General features: G+C 34.0%; 1 protein-coding gene across 6 annotated transcripts in view; it reads right to left on the bottom strand.

Annotated features, from left to right (window-relative positions):
- dac (dachshund family transcription factor) overlaps positions 1 to 22,883 on the bottom strand; it is a 218,567-nt gene that overhangs the window by 60,040 nt on the left and 135,644 nt on the right. For all 6 annotated transcript variants that reach the window (XM_089171329.1, XM_015317706.2, XM_015317701.2 and 3 more), the window contains 3 exons: positions 17,675 to 17,751; positions 15,363 to 15,533; positions 10,723 to 10,947 (listed from right to left, as the gene is read on the bottom strand). In XM_089171329.1, coding sequence (XP_089027455.1) covers positions 10,723 to 10,947; positions 15,363 to 15,533; positions 17,675 to 17,751 — 473 coding nt within the window. The remainder of the gene's footprint in view (positions 1 to 10,722; positions 10,948 to 15,362; positions 15,534 to 17,674; positions 17,752 to 22,883) is intronic.

The raw sequence follows: 22,883 nt of genomic DNA, 5'->3' as shown, positions 1-22,883 counted from the left end.
GAGAATGGAAAAAAAGATTTGCAAGCAGGTAGTGTCCCTCCTCTTTTTCCTCCTTTTCCTCCTCCTTCTTCTTCCCCTCCTCTTCCTTTTCTGCTTTACGTCGTTTGCGAATGCTCGTAAATTTCCGCTTTATAATCGTCGCAGATGCGAAATTACCGTAGACCAAAGGGATTTCTTTTTCATGGAAAGAAGCCGAGAGAGTTGGCCGGTTTTGTTACTTAATTTCAACTTGTTCTTTCTCTTTCTCTTTCTCTCTCTTTTTCTGTCTCTTTTTCTGTCTCTCTTTCTTTCTCCCTCACTCATTCTTTCTACACACATGTTTGATACGAAACAACGCTATTCTCTTACTCACCGATGTCTTTTTTGTCCCCGAGGAAGGATCGATGTCTCCTCGATCGTTAAATCGAAGATTTACGTGATGTCTCTTTGTCAAAGGGAGGGGCGGAGAATGGTGGTGGTAGCAAAGGAGAAGGGCAAAGAAAGGGTGGTTTATCGTTCCGCCTTTTTCCTAGCAAAGTGCTCGTATCCTACGCGCCGGAAAGGCATCCTACACGCAGGGATTACGCGGTTTATCTCAGCACGGAAATCAAGCCGATCGGTGTCATTAATATTCTTTGAATTTATTGTTAAATCCTATCGTTATACGTCGCAAGAATGTTACAGAGTTTCTATACGCAACATTTTCTAATGATTTTTTCATTCCTCAATCCTTTATTCTCTTTTTCTCGTTAGTTGCAAATACTTAAACGATCGGTACATTTGAAATATTTAATATTTCATTGATAGAATTAGATATGTATATATATATATATATTTTCTATTATATTTATTTAAAAGACATCCTTTTCTAATTATTTTTTTTTATTGCAATAGAACTGCGTCGATTAAAATTCTAGTTTTATTGTTAAATAAATAATCGAGCGGTGTACAAGTTCGAAGCGTTAAAAGCGTAATTTATTATCCAGCCCGATGACATTGGATGCTTTGTCCTCGCTCTTAAATTCTTAACTCTCTTCATCCTTTTCTCTTTTTCTCACCTTCGAAGTAGCAAAGAGAAAGAAGGAGAAAGAGCCCGTTTATTCTCCATTTTCAACTCTTTCTTCTTTTTCTTCTTCTTCTTCTTCTTTTTTATTACCTTCTTAGAGAAGTCCAACCTAAAAGCAAGTAGTAGCTGTTCTTTCTACGAAGAAGCGGAAGAAAAAGAAAAGGATGAAGTATCAAGCACCCAGCACAAGCAACAGCAACAGCAAAAACAACAGCAACTGTTAGGCTCAAAGATACTCTGGTGGCTTATGCTAAGAGAAACTCCGGTGGTTTCTTTAATTGACGATTCGATGCGTTCCAGGTTAGGTTTTGTGTCCGTAGAAAGGAAGTAAAGCTCGGAGAAGGTGGTAAACGACAACGGGTTGCTGCCTACATCGTATTGTCTCGCATTTTTATTTCTACTTTTCTTTCTGGAGCTCTTTGGGATGCTGTAATTGTGGTTTAGTGTGTATATGTATGTATGCGTGCGCACGTATGTATGTGTGTGCCTATACGTAAGCGATTCTGATCTCGAATGCATAGGTATCTCTTGGTTGTGTGTATAAGTTGGCGAATACTTTCTCTCTCTTTCTTTTTTTCTTTCTATTTCTTTCTCCCACTAAGGTTGCCCTTCGCGGCAGGGTGTAACGAGTAACACAACGGGGCCACCCTGGCCTGAACGCCGAGATGTCCCATTAAAGAACGTTCGCTTCTTTTTCGATACACCAGAATGCCGACTTTGTACGTGGACAACTTTTAAAGACCTTCCTTCTTTCCTTTCCGTGTGACAAATACACTTTTATGATCCTTCTGTTTTTTTTTATTTTTTTTTTTAGTTTTTTTTCCTTATGGAATATATTAACGAGTGACATGATAATTAATTGTTACAATCACATTCATACTTGTCAACGTGCATTCGTGATATTATAGCTATAGTGAAAAATACGTTTACGAATGAATAATAGATCGTTCATTAAATGTTCATACTCGAGATCATTTTTCTTCATATTTAGCGAGCTTCTCAAAATTATTGAATCCTTCAAGGTTGGTTAGGTGTTATCCGATACTCGTGAGTCACGGATCAAACTACGCTCGACAATTTGTAGCCGATGCACGCCTAAGGCTTCCGAGTTACGAGAACGACGTATTATAAAAGGTAGGAAAGTGACGCGCTTGCAAAAAACCGAAACGATCATCGTTGTCCAGTTTCCGTTGGATGAGTGTCTACCTTATCCTACTAAATTACACGTTACAATATTATTCATGTCGATTATGGACTACAATATTTCATCATAAATATTATTATGTTCATAATATTCGTAGGACACATCGTAGTTTTAGAAAGTTTATCAATGATATTTAGCGATCATTTCTTTGTCACGTTTTTAATTTCGTTCTCTATCTTTGAACAATTTTTGTTTCTCGTTTTAGTTCTCATTTTTGAAAAAGTGCAAACACTCAATACGATTTTATTACAAATAATTATTATTTTCATAAATTTGTGCCTCACAAATTCACATTGATTTAAGTATTAACATTTTTTATTTTATCCTTTATTCTTGAAAGGTTCGATTTTAGTTTCGTTGCAGTTCTGTTGTGTTGAGAGTACAGGTACGAGCCACTCGAGGGTAATTAAATATCTGTGGACCTGAGTGGTGTATACGCCGCCCAATGCGCTACCTTAACGATTGTCTCTAGGTCAGAGGTCACGCACGCACACACATATACACACATACTGCGTTCCATAGTCTTTCTCTCTCTCTCTCTCTTTCCTTCTCTCCTTCTCTTTCTCTCTTTCGTTCGTCGATGTATAATGCGAGAACGGTCAGGAACGACGATTACTGCTGCCACGAAGAATAGCATGGGAACTATTATGCTTATTAAGGTAGAAAGTAATAAATTATAGGCGGCTAATAATGGGAACGGGGCGAGAGACGTAATTGATGTACGCGGAGGAAGTCGTTCGGCGACTGCCTTCTTCCCTCTTCCTTCCTCTTTCTCAAGAGAGAAAGAGAGAAAAGAAAGAAACAGAAAGAAACAGAAAGAGAGAAAGAGATTCTCGATTCTAATAGCAACTCGAACAATCGTTTCTTTCCTTCGAGAGAAATCACCTTTCAGATTTCTATATAATAATCTCATTTAAAAGATTATTTTCAATTTACATCAAATATCTTTAACTACTTAAAAATTTCATAATATTTTTCTAGTTATTATTTTATTTTATACTTTTTAACGTTATTTTTAACACGAAGAGTTCTCAATATATGAAGAATTTAAATAATTACTTAACTGTGACGTCTGAAAGATCTTACTATCGCATTTGTACCATTTTTTTTTTTTTTACTATGTAATTTTCTATCATTATTTTACTAAAAATGATTAAATCGAATAAAATTTTAAATACATATATAATTACAAAAATGATTGAAATATATTCTTATATTATATATGAAAGATTTTTCTATCAAGCTAAGTTGCTTTTTTTTTTTTTTTAAAGGTTTTCTTTGAAATGTTCTATCATTATTTTAACAAGAAAACAAACTAACGCTTAGAATGAAATTTTATTCGAGTGATAAATCAATCTTTCAAAGATCGTCGTAAAGCATCTTTCGTATGTGTCCCCATTTATCGATGAATTATGTTTATCTTTTAAAAGATACAAATAAAAAAGGGTAGTTTCGACGAATGACCGTATCCGTGATATTTAACTGAACGATAAAGTAAGAAAGAAAATAACAGAATATATATATATATATATATTGGTGAAACGTGGTTGTTAACGCGTAAAGACCTAAGCACGGTTGTCGTTCACGGCCAAAGTTAGTATTCCGAAGCTAATAAACCGATTTCGGTCTTAATTAAAAGAGACTGAGACTGTAGGCACTAATTAAAGCAAACATCCGGCACGAGTAAAACCGCACGAAGATAACGTTGATGACCTCGAAGATAAAATGAGTATAACGCGAAGTAAACGATATTTTTCTATTGAATCGATGAACAAAAAAACAAATACAAAAACAAAAATTCATCACATGTGTGTTTCATATAACAATGTTTTATGCAAAATAAAAAATATAATTTCCAAAAAAATAAGAATAAAAAATGAAAGAAAAACCATAGGTTGTTGTCGATGTTAAAATAACAAGTGGTAAGCAAGTAGAAAAGAGATGCTCTTCTCTGCTTGGTTTGTTGCTTCGTATAAGAGAGAAAGAGAGAGAAAGAGAGAAGGAAAGATACAAGATAAAAAATAAATAATAAAATAAAATAAAATAGAAAAAAAAAAAAAAGAAAAAATGAAAAAGAACGTGGCATATCGATACACGTGTGCGTATATAGTTTGCACGATAATGGCTACTCGCTCGGGCCGATATAGAGATAGCCTCGGTTAGGCTCACCTTACCGTTCAGGAAGAAGAGAGGGCGGGAGGGTCGTCGCTTGGCAGGGTTAAGCATAAATCAATCAGAGCGCGTTCATATCGGTGAACACAGAGAAAGAAAGAAAGAGAATGAGAGAGAGAAAGAGAGATGGATGAAGGTATAAGCTTCTTCTTGCGATTACAAGATTCACGATAGACGTACTTAAATATAATCCATCCATACAAAGAAAATACATATTGAATTATTAGATTTTTGTTTCCCGAAGAAGTTTCTTATACTAATAAACAGTTTTAAATGTACACTCACTTACATAGATATACGTATAACTATAGATACGCATGTTGTATTAACATAGAGTTACTTGACTCTATTTTCAAAGTAACGCGAGGAGAGATTATCCAGAATAAGGCAGCAGAGGTAGCAGCAACAGCAACAGCATCCTGGAACGTTTTTCAAGGCAGCTTCTTTGAGTTAGCTAGGTTAAGCATCGAAAGGTAGCCCGAGAGCATCGTCGTGGCTCGCGGTAATAGGATTTCACGTAAGCAGCCTCCCAAGCGGGGACCAAAAATCGGAGCTCGACTGACTTTATGGGGGAGACTCGATCGTGGAAGTGGAGGCAGAAAGAAAAATAAAAAAAATAAGAGAGAAGAGAGAGAGAGAGAGAGAGAGAGAGTGAGAGAGTGACTAGTGGTGGGCCTAAAGAACGTTAGAAAGAGAGGAATAAGGATGGAAAAACTCGAGAGGAGAGAAAATAAGTAAACGAAAAAAAAGAAAAAAGAAGGAGAAAAAGAGAAAGAAAGAAAGAGAGAGAGAGAGACAGAGAGAGAGGAGACGTTGGGCCTTTACAATTTTAATTAACCAGGTACCGGGTAGCCGATCGCGATCGAATCGGGTGCACGATCTACAAGGAATCTACATAAGATCCTCCACTCGCGGCTACAACTCAATCCCCTCTTTATATTCCACTGCGGAGCCTTTAACCGGGCCTTATACCCTTCCGTAGGTCCCTCTCAGTTACGATGCTCGCACAATTCGCGCTCTCTCTCTCTCTCTCTTTCTTTCCCTCTTTCTATCTCTATCTCTATTTCTTCCTCTCTTTTACTCTCACTCTTTGAAACCTTCCTCCCTCCCACTCCCCCAAGGTTTTATCTGGTCGAGGATCGAAGATAGCAAGTTCTCTTCTCTCACGTAGCATCCTACCGGTCTCATATTGTCCCTCTTACTGCAGCGTTAACTTATCAGGACCCCTTCGATTTTCGATTTTTCTCTCTTTCTCTTTATTCCTTTATTGTTTTTTGTTTTGTTTTTTTTTTTTTATTTCTTGATTCTTTTTCTTTACGTTCCTTCGCAGGAGACTACGCACGGAGACTCGGAGTCATTATCCTGGAGCAACTTACTCTTTATATATATATATATATATATATGTGTGTGTTTGTGTGTGTGCATATGTATATGTTTTGTGTGTTTATAAGAGAGGATAGGGTGGTAGGTAAAGGATAGCATAAATTGAAGGTAAAAGTCCAAAGACGATGGAGAATTGTTCTCGCGACAACGCGCTTCTATTAACGATCTCCACCGGTTTTCTTCTCCCTTTAAAACGTGTAATGAGGAGAGAGAGAGAGAGAGAGAGAGAGAGAGAGAGAGAGGGAGGGAGTAGGGAGGAATAGCAAGGGGATTTATCTTTGCAAGAGAAAGAAAGACACAGAGAGAACTGATGAAATTCGTTTAAAAAAGAAAACTAATAAACTAAAATAACTGCTAATAGATAAACTAACTAATAAAAAAAGGACATTTTGAACGATCAAAGATATCTATTACATTGATTTTCTATGCAATCCATCAAATAACAATGAACAAGTAATAATAATCGCGCCTTGTATATATTTTCTTAAACGCCGATTTAGTTTCATTGGAACATTCTCTCAATATCTTTTCGGTGAATAACATCATGTAAATTATATAAAACGATATTTTGTTCTCTCTCGTTCTTTTTTTCTTTCTTACTTTCTTTCTTTCTTTCTTTCTTTCTTTCTTTCTATCTTTCTTTCTTTCTTTCTTTCTTTCATTCTATCTATACCTATAGACACACAACGAAGGACTGGTAACGCGATAGCGGCCGTATGTAAACCCATCTGGTGTAAAACGAGCTGCTGGCTCGTTCGAGTATTAAATCGGCCCTCTCTCCTCCTAACTCTCTTTCCGATTCTCTCGCTCCCTTTCCGTTTCCCTCCCCCTATTCCTTTTCTTCCATACCACAAATATATATATATTTATATACACATAATATATAAATATATTCACATACACATACACATACCATACTCATACTCACACTAATACGTTATATATATAAATACACTTAAAGACACTGTAAGAAAATAAAAAAAAATAGAAAGTGAGATGGAGGATAGAGGTAGGGGGGTGGGGGTGGGGGAGGGAGAGGGGGAGGGAGAGATCTGTTAAGCCAGCCAGCAATAACAACGCCTTGCATTCTTGCTGGCTTAACGTCGCAACGAGGTCGAGATGAACTCGTTAGCATTCACGTGTCCAAAGTAACCGACTCGCGTCCGCGCCTTAACTTCCCCTCACCTCTGTTAGCCAAGTGTCCCTTCGTATTAAATTCCGTGTCCTCCCTTTCTATCTTTCTCTTTGTTACTCCTCTCCTTAGGGCAAGTAAAGGAGTCGTAGAACAAAGGGGAGGATGCTCCACAGTTTCGACGAAGGTGATCTTCTTTCGAGAACTTAAACATGCTCTTTCTTTATCTCTCTCTCTCTCTCTCTTCTCTTTTCTTCTTATCCTTTTCTTAGAATTTTTTTTTAATTTTTTTTTTTTTTTAACATCTTATCAGACACTAAAAAGTTCGACTTTTAATCTTAAGAAATTGTTTACTATAATATCACACACATCTCACAATTATTTTAGATAATTACTATAATAAAAAAGGTATCTAATTCTTTTTAATTTTCACTTTGATTTTTTCAAATTGTTTGTTGCTAAAGTGTTCGCAAAGATTACGCTATTTGAATGCGATAAATAAAAATAACTATTTTGTTAATTATTATTAGAAAGTAATGTAAAAGTTGAACGCATAAAGATGTTTTTTCAAAATCTTCTCGCTACTATCAAAGGAAGAGTACAGAGAAGAAGGATGAAAAGAGAAAGAGAAGGAGATAGATAGAATGAAGAGGATGGGTGGTGGTGGGGTAGGAGGGAGGAGGGGGGTGGGGTGGTTGGTTGGTTGGTTAAGCGTCTCGTAGCTTGGCCGGCCACGATGCCTGGCATTCCTACCGTTAAAGCTGGCGAACGCATTAGTTAACGGCCCTGAAAATGACACTTTATATCGGCTAATGGGTAATTAAAGTCCCGGGGTTACGTTTCGGTTGGAATTTATTAAACGCCGACCACAATGTACACACCGACGAACGTTCGTAGCACACACTCGGTTATCGAAACTCGTGTTTATGGGGAGGCTGCTAACTCGAACCTTAAAACGCTTGCCAAAATTTCGGGATAAGCCGCAGAGACGAATTCGATGCTCGGTATGAACAAGGGAAAGAATTTAAAGGAAGAGGAAGAGAAGGGGGAGGTAGAGGAAGGGAGGGAGGGAGGGAATGAGGAAGATGGTCAAGAACTAGAGAAAGAGAGAGAGAGAAAGAGAGAGAGAGACAGATATTTGTATTGGAATGGACAGTAAACGTGCTGATTTAGTGTGATTGAACTTTGACCTTGTTTATTCAATGCAATCGTATGTTAAAAATTATTAGATTTGCTTTGTAATGTGTTTATGGGAAAGATAAAACATTGAGATAATATTAAATATGAATGAATATACATGATTGAAGGAATAGTTTTTTTTTTTTTACAAAGAACAATTTAGAGATGAAGATGAACAATTAGTAATATAAAAAGGGTTAATAAACAAATCATTACGACCTTTAATTTACTGTCCATTGAAGAGGTCGATAGTGGTGGAAGTCGATTCGTTCCAATTTCATGCGACGATCCAACCTAATTTTTGTATGTATATGTATATTGTTCGATTGAAAATAGACAGACACGTACGAATAATCATATCAGATTTGAATGATTTATTTATTTCAAGATATTTGTTCATATATATATATATATTCTATATATATGTGTGTGTGTGTGTATATACATGTTGGATAATTCAAACAATGTGAAATAGTAAATAGTTGGTTGATTTTGTTTTTTCTTGACAGTCATTGCAAGATAATCGTTAAATACTAAATATATTAAATAGAGAAAGAGAAAGAGAGAGAAAGAGAAAGAGAGAAAGGAAGAACTATGATAATTACGTATGACAAGAAAAGAGTTCAATCCATGAGAATGCTGAGTTTCCGTGTATTTGTAATGGCCGAGATTTTCTTCTTTTTTTTTTTCCTTTTCTTTCAATTCGTAACAAACAAACAACACGTATATTATTAATGGCAATGAAATAAATTTATGAAAAAAAAGGAAAAAAGATAAGAAAAATTTGAACAAATAAAAAATAATCAATCCTTCGTGTTCTTAACAACTATTTTCTCGACTTACACCACTACTACTCTCATTCTCAAGGTCTCTCGCATATCGCTTTATATACTTTGATAATTATTAATATGGAAGAACGATAAACGATACGATATGATTTCTCTTCGAACATTTGATTATTTAAAAATCATATAGTCGATCAACGGCAGATGTTTATAACGTGTTGCATAATTAAGTATTCTATTAGTTGCATGATTAAAACAGAAAAGAACTGCAACATTTTTTTTCACCTGCCATTGCTCGAGTATACAGAATCAACATTATATATTATATGTAATACCTAACGATAATTAACTTATTTTATTATTAATAGAGTTAAATATTACCCATTACTGGTTTCATTATCGATTATTAAATCAAACAAAAATTAGATTTGTTCGAACTTATTTAATATGATCTACTTTCGCATAAACTTAAAGTTTTATCTAATGTATCTTACGTATGTATGAATATATATATACATATATATGTATATATGTATATGTGTGTGTATATGTATATATAGATATATTTAATAAAACACAATGATTAATATTACATATGTATATATATATGTACTGATAATTATGACAGTTGATTAAGTGAAAAAATTGGAAAAATGAATTTTATGATTTATTTTGTATACAAATTTTCTATATTACAAAATATATCATAAAATAGATTCGCATCATATTTGGACTTAGGTTACTATCATAATTACCGGCACATATATACTTATATATACCTACATTTATTTTTATATACGATTATCTATGTTTTTTTCTTTTTTTATGATAGATCCCTCGTCTGACGATTTAAAAAAATGATTTGCGTTAACAAAATTTCTTATGGATTGATTGATCATCGTCTGATGAGAGATCCTACGATTTACATGATTCTTCAATCATGATTAATTCGAAATTATTATTAATTATTACTATTATTAATATTAGGTATCGTGCACTTGGTGCACAGAACTTAGTCGTACAAATCTCTTTTTCTTTTTTTCACGGTAACAGAGTGTTTCTATTCGTATTATACTAATTTGCATATGTATGATTAAAATATGATTTACTATACGAGAACTGGCAAATCATCGTGATTTTTATCTTTGCAGCTCTCCCATAATTAATTGTCTAATTTAATTTATGTGTAACTTTTCTAAGGATGTGTTCGAGTCGTCGATGAAGTTATTTGAGTGCCACAGTGATCATTATAATTATTACAAGATCATTCATGTAATTCTATCAATTTTTGAATAAAGAATACGATTATTAAACTAATTACTAATTATTATGCTTTTTTTTTCTGTAATAATAACTGCCCAAATCATCGTTTAAATGACCTAACAATCGATCCCAAAAGGAAAAAACAAAAAATCAATCATACGATCATACTTTTTTCTCACGTATGAATTAGATCGTTGTAAACATTTTGTTAACAATCGCTTTGGCACTTTTTTTTTACGTAAAATAAAATCAAATCAAATGAAAACTGGTTTTAAATGGATGATTGCTAAGAAATAAATGAAAGAAAAAAAGAATGTAGGATAGGAGTTGGTAGATGGATTTAAAAAAAAAAAAAAAAAAAAAGGGGGGACTAATAAAAATGGACAAATTATTAGGTACGCTGAAGGAAAGAAAGATCGATCGATGAATCGAAATAAAAAAAAGAGGGAAAGAGAGAAGAAGTTTTACTAATGCCTCCTAATGTAGTTCTGGGAGAGCTGAAAGATAATAAAATTGTGGAGAGCGCCCTCAAGTGTCTTAAGAAAGCCCTGCCACTGACCTTTCTCATAGTTGATTTGCCTCTCCTGTTGCCTCGCGTTGTCAGCTGCAACCTTGAGTAAACCCTGGATATTCCTTAACAATGTCTCCGTACTCGAAACCGAAGGGTCCTGAGCACCCTGTGACACTGCGACTGCTGCTGAGGCTATCTGAGAGTAGTTCAATGCCTGAGGACTCTCCGAGCCTGGTGCTGGAAGTGGTAGGTTCTCTGGGACGTCAGATAAATCTGAAACAAAAATGATAATCTCGTTAGTATATGTTCGAGGAGTTTGGTGATCGAACCTTTTTAACATTAAAAAACAAAAACAACGACAACGTCGTATCGAAGTATATTTTTGTATTATTTATTACGTTTATTAAAAAGATAAAAATCTTGTTGGTATACGTTTGGGTCAGCTGTTCGACATGTGTTTGCTTAGCAATATGTATAAATCATTTCAAAGTTTTTTTTTTTATTCTTATATTGTACAAATAAAAAGAAAGAACACACACACACACACACACACACATAAGGAGATACATATTTTGAAAAAGTTATCCCGTTTCTATAATTCTTACATTAATAATAATAATTAATATTATTTTATCTGGGGGGTTATAATGCGAGTGTCACCTTACATATACGACTCAAATATATACGAAAAAAGGATTCTTCGAAAAGAACTTTTGCCTTAGAGGCAAACAACGAATTTCGGTTAAATTTATATGATTATAAATCTTGATATGATACATCTCGAGAATACATCCTTGGACATTTTTCTTGTTTATTTGATTTTTTTTTTTTTTATCTTTTTTTTTGTCGAATGTGAACGTCTATCTATTCCAGATGAAACGCATACACGCACACAGATCATTCTCTCTTTCTCTCTCTCTCTCCCTCTCTCTATTTTTTTCCTTCTTTATCTTTGTCCTTTCCATATGAAACGCATATCGCATGCATGCGGTTCCGCGCGAATGCGCGACAGGCGTACGAGAACGAAGCGTCATTAATAAATTTAGTCGAACGATCGGCCGAACAACATTCGAGGGAGGTCGAAGTAGGAGAAGAGTTACGCCGTGTGCGTGTTCAAAAGTCGTAATCTCCGTAAGACTACTTGTTACCCTTCGCCACTCCTCTGATTTAACGTCACCGCAAGCGAACGAACGAAAGACTGAGCGAACTAACGAATTAAATTTACCGAATTAAACCTTTTCTTCCAAACCCTCTCTCTCTCTCTCTCTCTTTCTCACCCCAATCGTATCACTCTGTCCTATACTTTCCCATTTTCAATAATCCGTCTATTAATTTATCGCGACAAAATAATGTGACGTTAAGAAAATTGAAAAATGAAAAGAAGAAAAAAAGATGAAAAGGTATATTTAAGGAAAAAGAAAGAAGGTTTTTTTTAAAGGAATCGAAAAATGCGGCAGAACGCGATCGTTGGAATACAGGATGCCTTATGGTTATTGCGAAACAGGCTGGAGTGGTGAGACAAGATGTCTGCGTGGGTTCTCCAGTCTTAAGTGATCGTGCTTTCTTTTCTCTCAGTGTGGTATATATCTATAAACACACGCACACGGGCACATATAACAAATACATACACACACATATATATTTATTTGTATCTGTATCAGTGTATACTTGTATACGTTAGGTATATGTTAGTGTTAGCGTTCTGAACAGCCCACACCATCGCCTTAGTAGTACCCCGACTCTGCTTTATGGCCAATGATATGTGCTTTATTGTATCGTCTTTTAATTATCAGCCTGCACCTACAACACCAACGGCATTTGGTTACTTATTGCCATTGCTCGATTTAATGCTTGGCCGCGCGTGCGCAGCGAGCGCACCACTCGCGAAGCCGGCACCTTTTGATAGCAACTTTTCGCGCTCAAGAGTAGAATCGCAACCTTCCTTGAGAGAAATGGTCAAGTCTATTTTTTTATACCTTCGGGGATACTTCTCCTCTTTTCTTTCTTCTTCTTCTTCTTCTTCTTCTTTCTTTCTCAACGCTATCTTGCCACGAGCGACCATTACAATTATCGGCAGATCCGCTGAGAAAAAGCTTTTGGAATCCCGAAACTACACATATAACACTCGTATTCTTTTACTTCTCTCTTACCAACGCCATTCTGCTATCATCGTGAGTGCTCGCGGTAACATGTGTGACACGTGTGAATCTTAAAACAAGCATTCTCATTTTTTGTCCAGTTTGTTCGAATAAAAAATAAAAGAGAGAATTAAAAAAATAACGAAATTGGACATGATCTTTTAACCTCGACATAAATTATTTTCTCTTTGTATAACTTATACATTCGACACAAGTACGATTCATTTATCACAGAGAAAAATTATAATTATTTATACATTGTCTTCATATTACAAAATATCAATCGATTCGTTTCTACTTCATTAACAACAATTGAATCATTTCAATGATATCTGATCGTTTTTTTTCTTTCATTTTCCCAATGTGATCCTTTCACGCGAATTCAAATGGAAAAGGAAAGAAGGAAGGAATCGCGATAAAGAAAAAAAGATAAAAAGAGAAAGAAAGAGAAAGATTGAATTCCGGGAAGGAGAGCGAGAAAGAGATAGTGGCGCGTCTCATTAAATCAGAACGGCATTCCACGGGCGTGTACACTCCCACGGGCATTCGATGGGGTTCTATTTCGATCACCATGAGCGCCATAGGTAGGATGTACCCGTTGCATACGACACGCTGCGAGACACGGATTTTCTTCGATCCGAGAGACTTCCCCTCATACCCCACCCCAACCCTTCACCCTTTTTCTGCTAGTCCCCTCACCCCAAAAAAGACAGACAATTTATACGTCTAACTGTTGTGTCTTTCGACGAATTTAAAGTACTCGATGCTAATTCTAATCTTTTTCAACGTGTTCGATCGATTTATATCGAAATGTATTACATTTTTTCTGAAGAAAATGCGGATTAAAAAATTTGAGATATTTTTGTAATTATATAAACAAATTGTGATTAATATTTAAAACTTAGGTAAATATAAAATTTTAAAGATTTCCATTGGGTAATTTCATTAATATATATTTTAAATTTGACGGTAATTATTTGAAAATGAATTTAAACAAATGTGTGATATTTAATTAGAAAGAAAATCATTGGAATTATTTAGTGGAAATAAACTTTATCATCGTTTCATTCTTTCTTGATCCTTTTCGCGAACCAACCATCGAACAAACGAATGGACCAACCAATCGACCAACCAACCACCCACCCACCCCCTGCTGCGTTTATCTTGCAACTTATTAACTCGAAATATTCATAATAAGCAATTAACGTTGAAATATGAATAATGTATTGATCGTTGGAAGTCGTGCGGACGAATGCGTGGAATATTAATCCCTGTATATAATAAAGTGTTTTATTTGTTCCCCTCTTCTTTTATTTTTTTTATTTTTCCTTTTTCATATACTCTTCTTTTTTTCTTTCGTTTAATATTTAAGATAATCGATTTTTTGTTATTTCATGTTTTTTTTTTATTTTTTTATTTCTCGTAGGTGTGTGTAGGAGATGTTCGATTGGGTGGCTCTCTAATTGGCCAAGCCAATTAACGTGCCCGTAAGGACAATGAACGGAATCGATTAGAAATCAATGCGATTAGGTCGCTTTGTTGAATTTGAAAGAGTTGCTTGCTTGATGACTTCTTCGCGATCTTATCTGAGGTTATTTTTCATTATTAAAATGAAATTAAACAGATTACTTTTTGACTCTAATGATCCTTCTTCCTTCACGTCACTGTCACACAACGCTGTTGTAATATTTTTACAAGGGCTTAACTTTTTTCATCCCTAAGTAATAATAATAATTGATTTTAAATCTAATTAATTTCACGTTAAATTTATTTACACGATATGATATGACAAAAAATGATTTCATTCTTCTCATTGAAAATTTGATTAAAATTCATTTATCGACAAGTGACGCGTCGTTGTAAAATACAATAAACGCAATTAAAAAAATAAAAAAAATAAATAAAAAAAGAAACGATGCGAATGAGAAAGAAACAAGGCGTTGAAGCAAGTTTCTCAGGATCCAAGCAGACGAATCTTCGAACGTCGTCCTTCTGATGATCGATGAGAGGGCCTGACCCATAAGTCCTAACGAAGAACTCATCTTTTAACTTCTACCTTGTGTCCAGTCAAATCGATATTATGATTTTCCTCGTTCAATGCTAACTACGAATTTTCTAATACGCTTATCTCTATTTCTACTTGTATCTTCGACGAAATACGATTATTTCTTTTTTTATATTCACTTATTTTCAAACAAATAAGTTGAAATCGAAAATGATCTTCTTCTTTTTCTTTAAATGATCGATTTAAAATTAATCTCCTAATGTGCAATTTATTTTAAAACAAATCAATCATTTTTTACGTACAATCGGTTAAGTAAAATATATATGTATGCATATAATATTATTATTAAGAATAATTCATTCTTTTTGTTCATGTACAATAATGAATTTTCGTCAAATTATTTTACATTGTTCACTTTTAAATTCACTTTGTACGTCATGTTAATAATATAATGAGATGAATCGATTCAAACTTTCACATTACATGGTTAAGATTAAATTTCAATAGCAAACACTAATAGTTAAAATGAATTTAATAAATTTTACCTTCGTCCTTCTCGTTCTCGTCTTCGAGATCTTCCGAAAGATTATCATCTTCTTCTTCGTCGTCCTGCGAACGATGCGACGCACCAGCTTCACTACCCGAATGTTCACCAACACTGCCACTTCCTGCTGTTTTCGAAAGATTCAAAACGGGACTGTGACCGTTCGAGGAACCTATGAAAGAAACATAAACATTATTCGATGTTTTTCAATACTTCCAAATATCTATTCTGTCAAATTCTACGTATATAACAAAACATAGACGACTTACATACACATACATAGATCACGTGTAGAGGACAGATACTGTGTTTTATTTATATGAATACAAATTTAAGTGAACAGAAGCATAATTGATTTCACTCGTAAAAATATATGTAAGTATGTAAAAGATGATAGAGAATGAAGAAAGTTTGTTAATTTTTGATAAAAATATATAATTAATTCAAGATAAGAAATTCACGTACAGCACACGTACATATACAAAGATCACAATTTTATTTAAACGAATGAATATATTTAAGAATAGAAAGATAATATTTATAACAAATGAAAAGAAAACGTATGTAAAAGATGAATGAAAGAACAAAATCCTTTAGTTCTCATTGGTAAAAATATGAAATTGATTCGATGTAAGAAATTCGTGTACAGAACATATAAATACACGTGACCAATCATACCGTTCTTATGAATGAAAATATAATAAAATTGATACATAATTTTAATGACGTATTAAAAACAATGTTTATTAAATCGATAATAAGAATAATAGTTTGATTTTCTTGATATCTTTTTCTATTTCTTTTATCGGCTAAAACTAAACTGACAAGTTGATGGATTTTATTTGCCTTTGTACATCCTCGTTTAGACAAGAGAACTCACTCCCGGACTTTTATCCACTTTCCACATCTTTCTTTCTACTCTATCTATCTATCTCTTCTTCTATTTATCTATATCTATCTATCTATCTATCTATCTTTTTCTCTTCCGCATTTGGTTTCTTTCCCTCGTACCTCGATGAACTCGAGTATTTGATATCCTAGCATTTTAATCCTGACGTGGATAGATACTGTTTGGGCAAACGGTGGTCGATGTTCAACGAAACAGAAAAAGAAAGAAATAGAAAGAAAAAGAGAAATAGAAAGAGAAAGAAAGAAAGAAAGAAAGAAAGAAAGAAAATCCAGGGTGACGCATATAACATTAAACACATTTCCTATGTACCAACGCACACAATCATACGAGTATATACAGGGTGTAATATTTCAAATTTTATCAAAATAATATTAAATCAATAATAATCTTAAGTTTGACAAGAATTTAGAACAAATATTTCAATAAAAATATTCGATTTAATTATCAACGAAATTAGAATAAATACAAAAATTCAATCGAAATCTAAACGAAGCTTTATAAAATACATTTCAAGTCTAACACCCTGTATACGTTTAAGAGCAGAAAGAGAAACGAAAAGGGTTAACCCAAAATCGTACCTACATCCTTTACGCGTAATTAACCCTTTCGGTCCTCGTTAAGAAAGATTCTTCAGAGATTTATTCTGATTTAAACATACAAGTTGAACGTTTTATCATTCTTTTAATTACTTTTCAACGAAATTTTGATATTTCTTCTCGAAAAATAAAAAAAATAAAAAATAAAAAACAAAGAAAAAATTAAATAAAACTAAAAGAATAAAAGAAAAAAGAAAGAGAAACAGAGAAGCTTAGAAATGCAAGGTAAGATTAAAGAAGAAACGAGAGATACTTAATCGTCGATGGTTAGATCTATCGATCGAACGATCGATCGATCGATCGATTGAATGATCGAACGAACGAATCAGGATTTATAAGGTGAAGCCAGGCAGAAAAATCATGGACATCTCGACGAGAACGAGTCTATTTTTTTCTTTCTCTCTCTCTCTCTCTCTCTCTTGCTAGATGAGATTCTTTTATTTTTATATCACTCGTTCTCTCTCTTTTACGCGTATATGTGTGCATGCGTGGGTCCGACGGGCGTTTAGGGACTCGAAGATTAAGTCCGATATCGAGTTTCAGAGAGCGGCACGGGATCCTGTGCCTTTCTTTCTCTAATTCCCCGTAATATTTTAATCCGACCGATCGAATCCTTTATCTTCGAAACTAACGCTCCCGCATTCTGTTCGCAAACTCGAAACTTTTTTCTTATTATTTTCTTTTCTTTTCTTTTCTTTTCTTTTTTGTCCTTATTCTAATCGATCTTTCGTATATATTTATTTTTTATTGTATGCATAAGAAAAAATACAAATTTCTCGTTTGTATATATGTAAGATAAGGGCTTACCATTGTGCGAACTTAGATCTCTAGGTTTGTGATCCAATGCAAGAGCCCTTTCAGCGTCTCCCCTCTCTTCACGAAGCCTGTAACATAAAATTGAAACAATCGTGGTTAATAATAATAATAATTATTATTATTATTGTTATTATTAGTATTTTTGAAGATTATTTTTAATTTATGCATTATAATCGAACAGTATGATCGTATCATATATCACCAATTATTTTTCATATTAATTTTTATGGCTTGGATATATTTTTAATTATTGACAAATTATTATTATATAGGCTTGTTCGAAGTTAAAGAAAAGTTTGAGAAAGAAGAAGAAGAAGAAAAAACGAAGAAAATGTAAGATGGAATATCTTTTAACGAACTCAATGTAGTGAAAACAACGATTTTATTTTTTACCGGCCGAAGGGTAATTTTTTTGTTGTTTAAAGTATGAAGAGAGAAAGAGTCAATGGAACTCTTTTCTTCTTTTATTTATTTCTTTTGGATTCTATTCGAAATAATTTGAGTTTATAAAAACTACGCTCGTTACGGTGCCAACGTCGTTCTTACGAAAAGTTTTCGTTTTACTTTTATATTGTTTGCGTCTTTTACCCTTAGGCAATTTTATTATTAAATTTGTTCAAATTTTTATCCTAATCAAATGATCAAATACATTTGTCAAAGCTCGAAACAAAACGTATAAATAGTATTTCAATTATATTACAACATTTTTAAAGTTATGATACGTACAAATATTGCAATTGTTGAAAAAAAAAAAAGAAAATAAAAATGAAAGTGCAAAAATGCATTCATTAATGAAAACTTGAAAAATAATATTGTAAATAAAATTTCAATTTTTACAATTACGACACATATACACACGCATACACACGCGCACGAAATAATTGTGATTGTTAAGAAAATACTCTAAGTAAAAATAACAAAATAGCAAAATAAAATAATGAAAATAATTAAATAAAATACAAATAAGGAATGTAATTTATTTTCTTTACAAATTAAAACAAAGATCAAAGTTATTAATTTTCATCGGTAAAAGGGATAAAAGAAAAGAATCGATCGGTTGGTCAATGTCCCTTGGTAAAAGGGTTTAGGGAAACCGAGTCTTCCACTCTTAATGGCGAAGAAGAAGGGTAGCCGTCCGTAGCTTTTATCGTGTGGTTTACGGCCGAGGTCATCCGCGCGTGCTCGCGGATTTATTTTTGCAAGAAGCACGGTGGTGCTTCTGACGAAAATTTTAAGCCATTTTCTATCTCTCTTTTTTATTTCAACGATTAGGATACTTTTATGAAGAACTTATATGCCTCTCATCCTGCTTCCTTTCATCCCCCTTTCTCTCTCTCTTTTACTTTTTCACTCCCTCTCTTTCTTTTGTTCTAACGTTTCAGTTTCTCGCGAAAATTATTCTCCAGGGTATACTACGTTTTTTTTTCTTCTCTCTTTTTTTTTTTTTTCTGTGCGCGCAGGTTCCACAATGTGGATCGGAGGCCTCTTTCGCACCTCGAATCGAACCGCGGACCATTAAGTAAGAAGTTAATATCATTAAACATAATATCGGGCGCATCTGGGAGCCGCAGAGCACTTACCGACCCTCCGCCCTTTTCCTCCGCCCTTTCTCTCTTTTTCTCTCTTTCCCGTACACTCTCATTTTCTCTTTCTATCTTTCTCTCCTTCGCGTCTCTGTCTCTCTCTCTCTCTCTCTCTCTTTCTCTCCACCCCTTAATTTTTTAATGAGAAAATGCTTTCAAAGAGCCAGAGAGAAATACCGTGTCTACGAGCTATAAGTTACGCTCTCACACAGAGGGGAGAAGAGTGAAAACCTTATTCTTTTCCCATGCTTGCCACCCACCTTTCTTCAATGACTTTCATTCTCTCTCTTTTTATCTTCCTCTCTTTCTTTCTTTCTTTCTTTTCTTTTTCCTTTTTTTTTTTTTTGTTTATATTGAGAATTACACATAGAAAACAAATACTACCCGGTAAATGGAAAATTTACATTGGAACGTATAATTCCATGACTGAAACGAATAAAAGTATAAGATTACCAATCGAGTTTATAAAACGTCTAGTCTATCATTTGGTCAGCACCATGAAATATATTTATTCAAGTAAGTATAATACTGGTTTTCTTCTCATCACACATGTGTTCACATACACAGGTATATGAGATAACTAGGATTAGATGAGTTGATAGGTAAGACAACTATCATATAACTTGGCTAGTAAAAAAGGGAATAGAAAAACGATTCACAACGAATGATAAACGAATCTATCTGTTCATCTCTCTCTCTCTCTCTTTCTCTCTCTCTCTCTCTCTCTCTCTCTCTTACTTTCTGGCGCGTCAGCTATCGTAACGACTTAATTTCGACGATAATTAAATTTTAATTGGTAATACGAGTCGATTAAGGTGGCCGATGAGTATCTCGGATGGCCTCCGTTTCATCTTCTTTCTTTCTATCTCTCTCTCTCTCTCTCTTTCATCTTTCACGAAATCTATGCAAGTAGTTGTACAATAAAGGAGAAATGAACGAGAGAGAGAGAGAGAGAGAGAGATAGATGGAAAGGAAGATAGGAGGAGACTAAAATCGCTTAGACGTTGCGGCCTTGCGATAACCGGCAACGAAGCAGGGTTATTAAGTTTGTAATTAGTCGAATATTACAGACTCGCGTCATGGCGTTCTACGTGTAGTGTACGTCCGTCCCATCCGTCCGTCTGTCTGTGCATATCTATGCAATATATTATATGCATATATATAGATGTAAATGTATATGCGTACCCGTTCGAGCGTCGTTAACGCGTTACAGCTTTCATTACGCTCGGTAGTGGTACACACGCGGCACTCTTCAATGATTGGCAATGTATATATATATATGTATTCCCAAGATGCTTCATAGCATCTACCAATGATAACGAACTACTACTCAAACCTATACGTTGGATTCTCTTTACGATTTCTAACATGAAACATTTACACCCAGTTTATTATCACGTCTTTATCGCTTATGATCATTTTTTCTTCGTATTTTTTTCATTTTAACATTTTTTAATTTTTTTTTTTTTCATATATTATATTTTATTTTGTTTTTTAATCGTAATCAAATTAATTGCCTTCTTAATGGCTCTACCTGTCTTCTAGTAAATTCAATGAACCTTATATGAATGTTAAAATATAGTTTATTAAATGTTAATATTTTTTGTCTAATTCTTTCTTTTTAATTATTACAGTTTTAAAGATATTTTGCATTTGTATGCAAAATTGTGATTATTTAGGTTCGTTAATTTTCTATTTGTTTCCTAGTCAATGAACATTAGTCAAATATTAGGATAGATTTTATTAGATATGAAATTGTGTTTTGTCATTCTTACTTTTTGCTGTTTTTTAGGTTTTTTATTTAATCATTTATAAAAATTTGTTATTATTCATATGGGGAAAACAAAAAGGGGAGTTGGTCTAATATGGATTTATAAATTGACTATACAGAGAACCCTAAGCATGAAACCAGTCTCACGGTTAACACTGTACAAAACTAATAAGCCGAACGAACGATGCCCTTTCTTCTCTTCGTCTTTGCCTTTAATTTTGATTCCGTAATGACGGACTCTGCAGGGAATCTTTCTCTTTCTCTTTCTTTTTCTCTTTCTCTTTCTCACCCTAACTGTTTAGAAAGGACCTTCACGAAACAGCGGGAGTTCATTAAGTTTTCCATTTCTATCGTGGTAAAACGAGGTGAAGACTTATCTTGCTATAGTACTCGCGATGTTCGATCTTTGGTAAAGAAGTATAATGATGCTGATGGTGCAGAAAAGAGAGAGAGAGAGAGAGAGGGAGAGAATGAGAACTGAAAAAAAAAAAATTCATTCCTAATTGATTTAATCTTTTAATTCCGAACATTTACTCAAATTTAATCAAAAAAATTTCATATAAAGCATAGCAAAAGAACTGAATATGTATTAAAGTAATTCATTAGTAGGTAATGTTGAAATTTTTCAATATTTTATATCAAAATGAATAACCATATTTAAATATAATTTTTTTTTTTTTATCGAAAATTTGTACTATGTAAAAGATTAATTCTTACTACTCATCGTTTAATACAATAACTTGATATGCATTTAAAGATTTTTTTATTAATTACATTGGGATTGTTAGTATTTTATTTTTATATTAATATATAACAATATTAAAAATAATTTTCTTATGGAAAATTTATAATCTCCATTCAATATCATATAATATTATTTATTTGCATACAAAATAACCATAATGAGCAACATAAATTATTAATTAATTTAATAAATCTTTCTTAACGAAATTCCTATATATAATATCAATTGAATAGATCTTAGAAACATTTAGAAAAAAAATAAAAAAATAAATAACGAAGTAGAAACCTTTTAAATAGAAAACAGAAAGAGATAAAGAGAGGTAAAGAGAGAGAGAGAGAGAGAGGGATAGAGATAACGAAAAGGCTTTGAAATTTTTCGATGGGCTTTGATATCTTCTTGCGACGTATCAAAAAGAGAGAAAGAGAGAGAGAGAGAAAGATAGAGCTTTGGGCTTTCGACGATCCTCTGCATGAAATCAAACGCATCGTCGGCATAACGCGAGCACGAGCTAATGACGACAGCAATTGTAATATCGGGAACATGACAAAGGGGTTGCCTCATCCCTCTTTACCCCCTTTCGAAATGGCGAAGGTATGTCCCACGGTAGTGGTACCCTTCCGATCGTCGACCAATCGGCAGCTTTTCCGATAAACGATCTACGTGCCATCGAAATTCCACTTCCACCTATGCTTCCACCCCCACTCCCCTTCTCTACATCCTCCTCCTCCTCCTACTCCTCCTCCTCCTCTTCCTCGATAGAGAGATATTTTTACTCTCAGCGATATTCCATCGTCGACTAAATTTTCTTTTCTCTTTACACTACCCCGAGCAATGGATTTCAAAGGACAACGACGTCTCGCCAAATTCAACGACCTATCGCGTTACGTCGTCAGAGATAGAAAGAAAGAGAGAGAGAGAGAGAGAGGGAAAGAGAAACTTAGAATATAATAATAACAATAATAAACACGATGAATCTTATGAAAGAGAGAGAGACAGGGAAGAAAGGGGTGTGAGAAGATAACTGTAATGCGAGCCCAAGTCGCCACTGAAAATTTCACCCTTAGGACCGTGACATTCGAAGCGAAAGGGGTTGTTTCTCCG

The sequence above is a fragment of the Polistes dominula genome, unplaced genomic scaffold (genome assembly GCF_049000335.1).
Source record: "Polistes dominula isolate Pdom_NZ unplaced genomic scaffold, Pdom_raw_medaka contig_31, whole genome shotgun sequence".
In the NCBI taxonomy this organism is placed as follows: domain Eukaryota; kingdom Metazoa; phylum Arthropoda; class Insecta; order Hymenoptera; family Vespidae; genus Polistes; species Polistes dominula.
The sequence above is the reverse complement of the archived record's forward strand: the minus strand, read 5'-3'. Positions and strand labels throughout refer to the sequence as shown.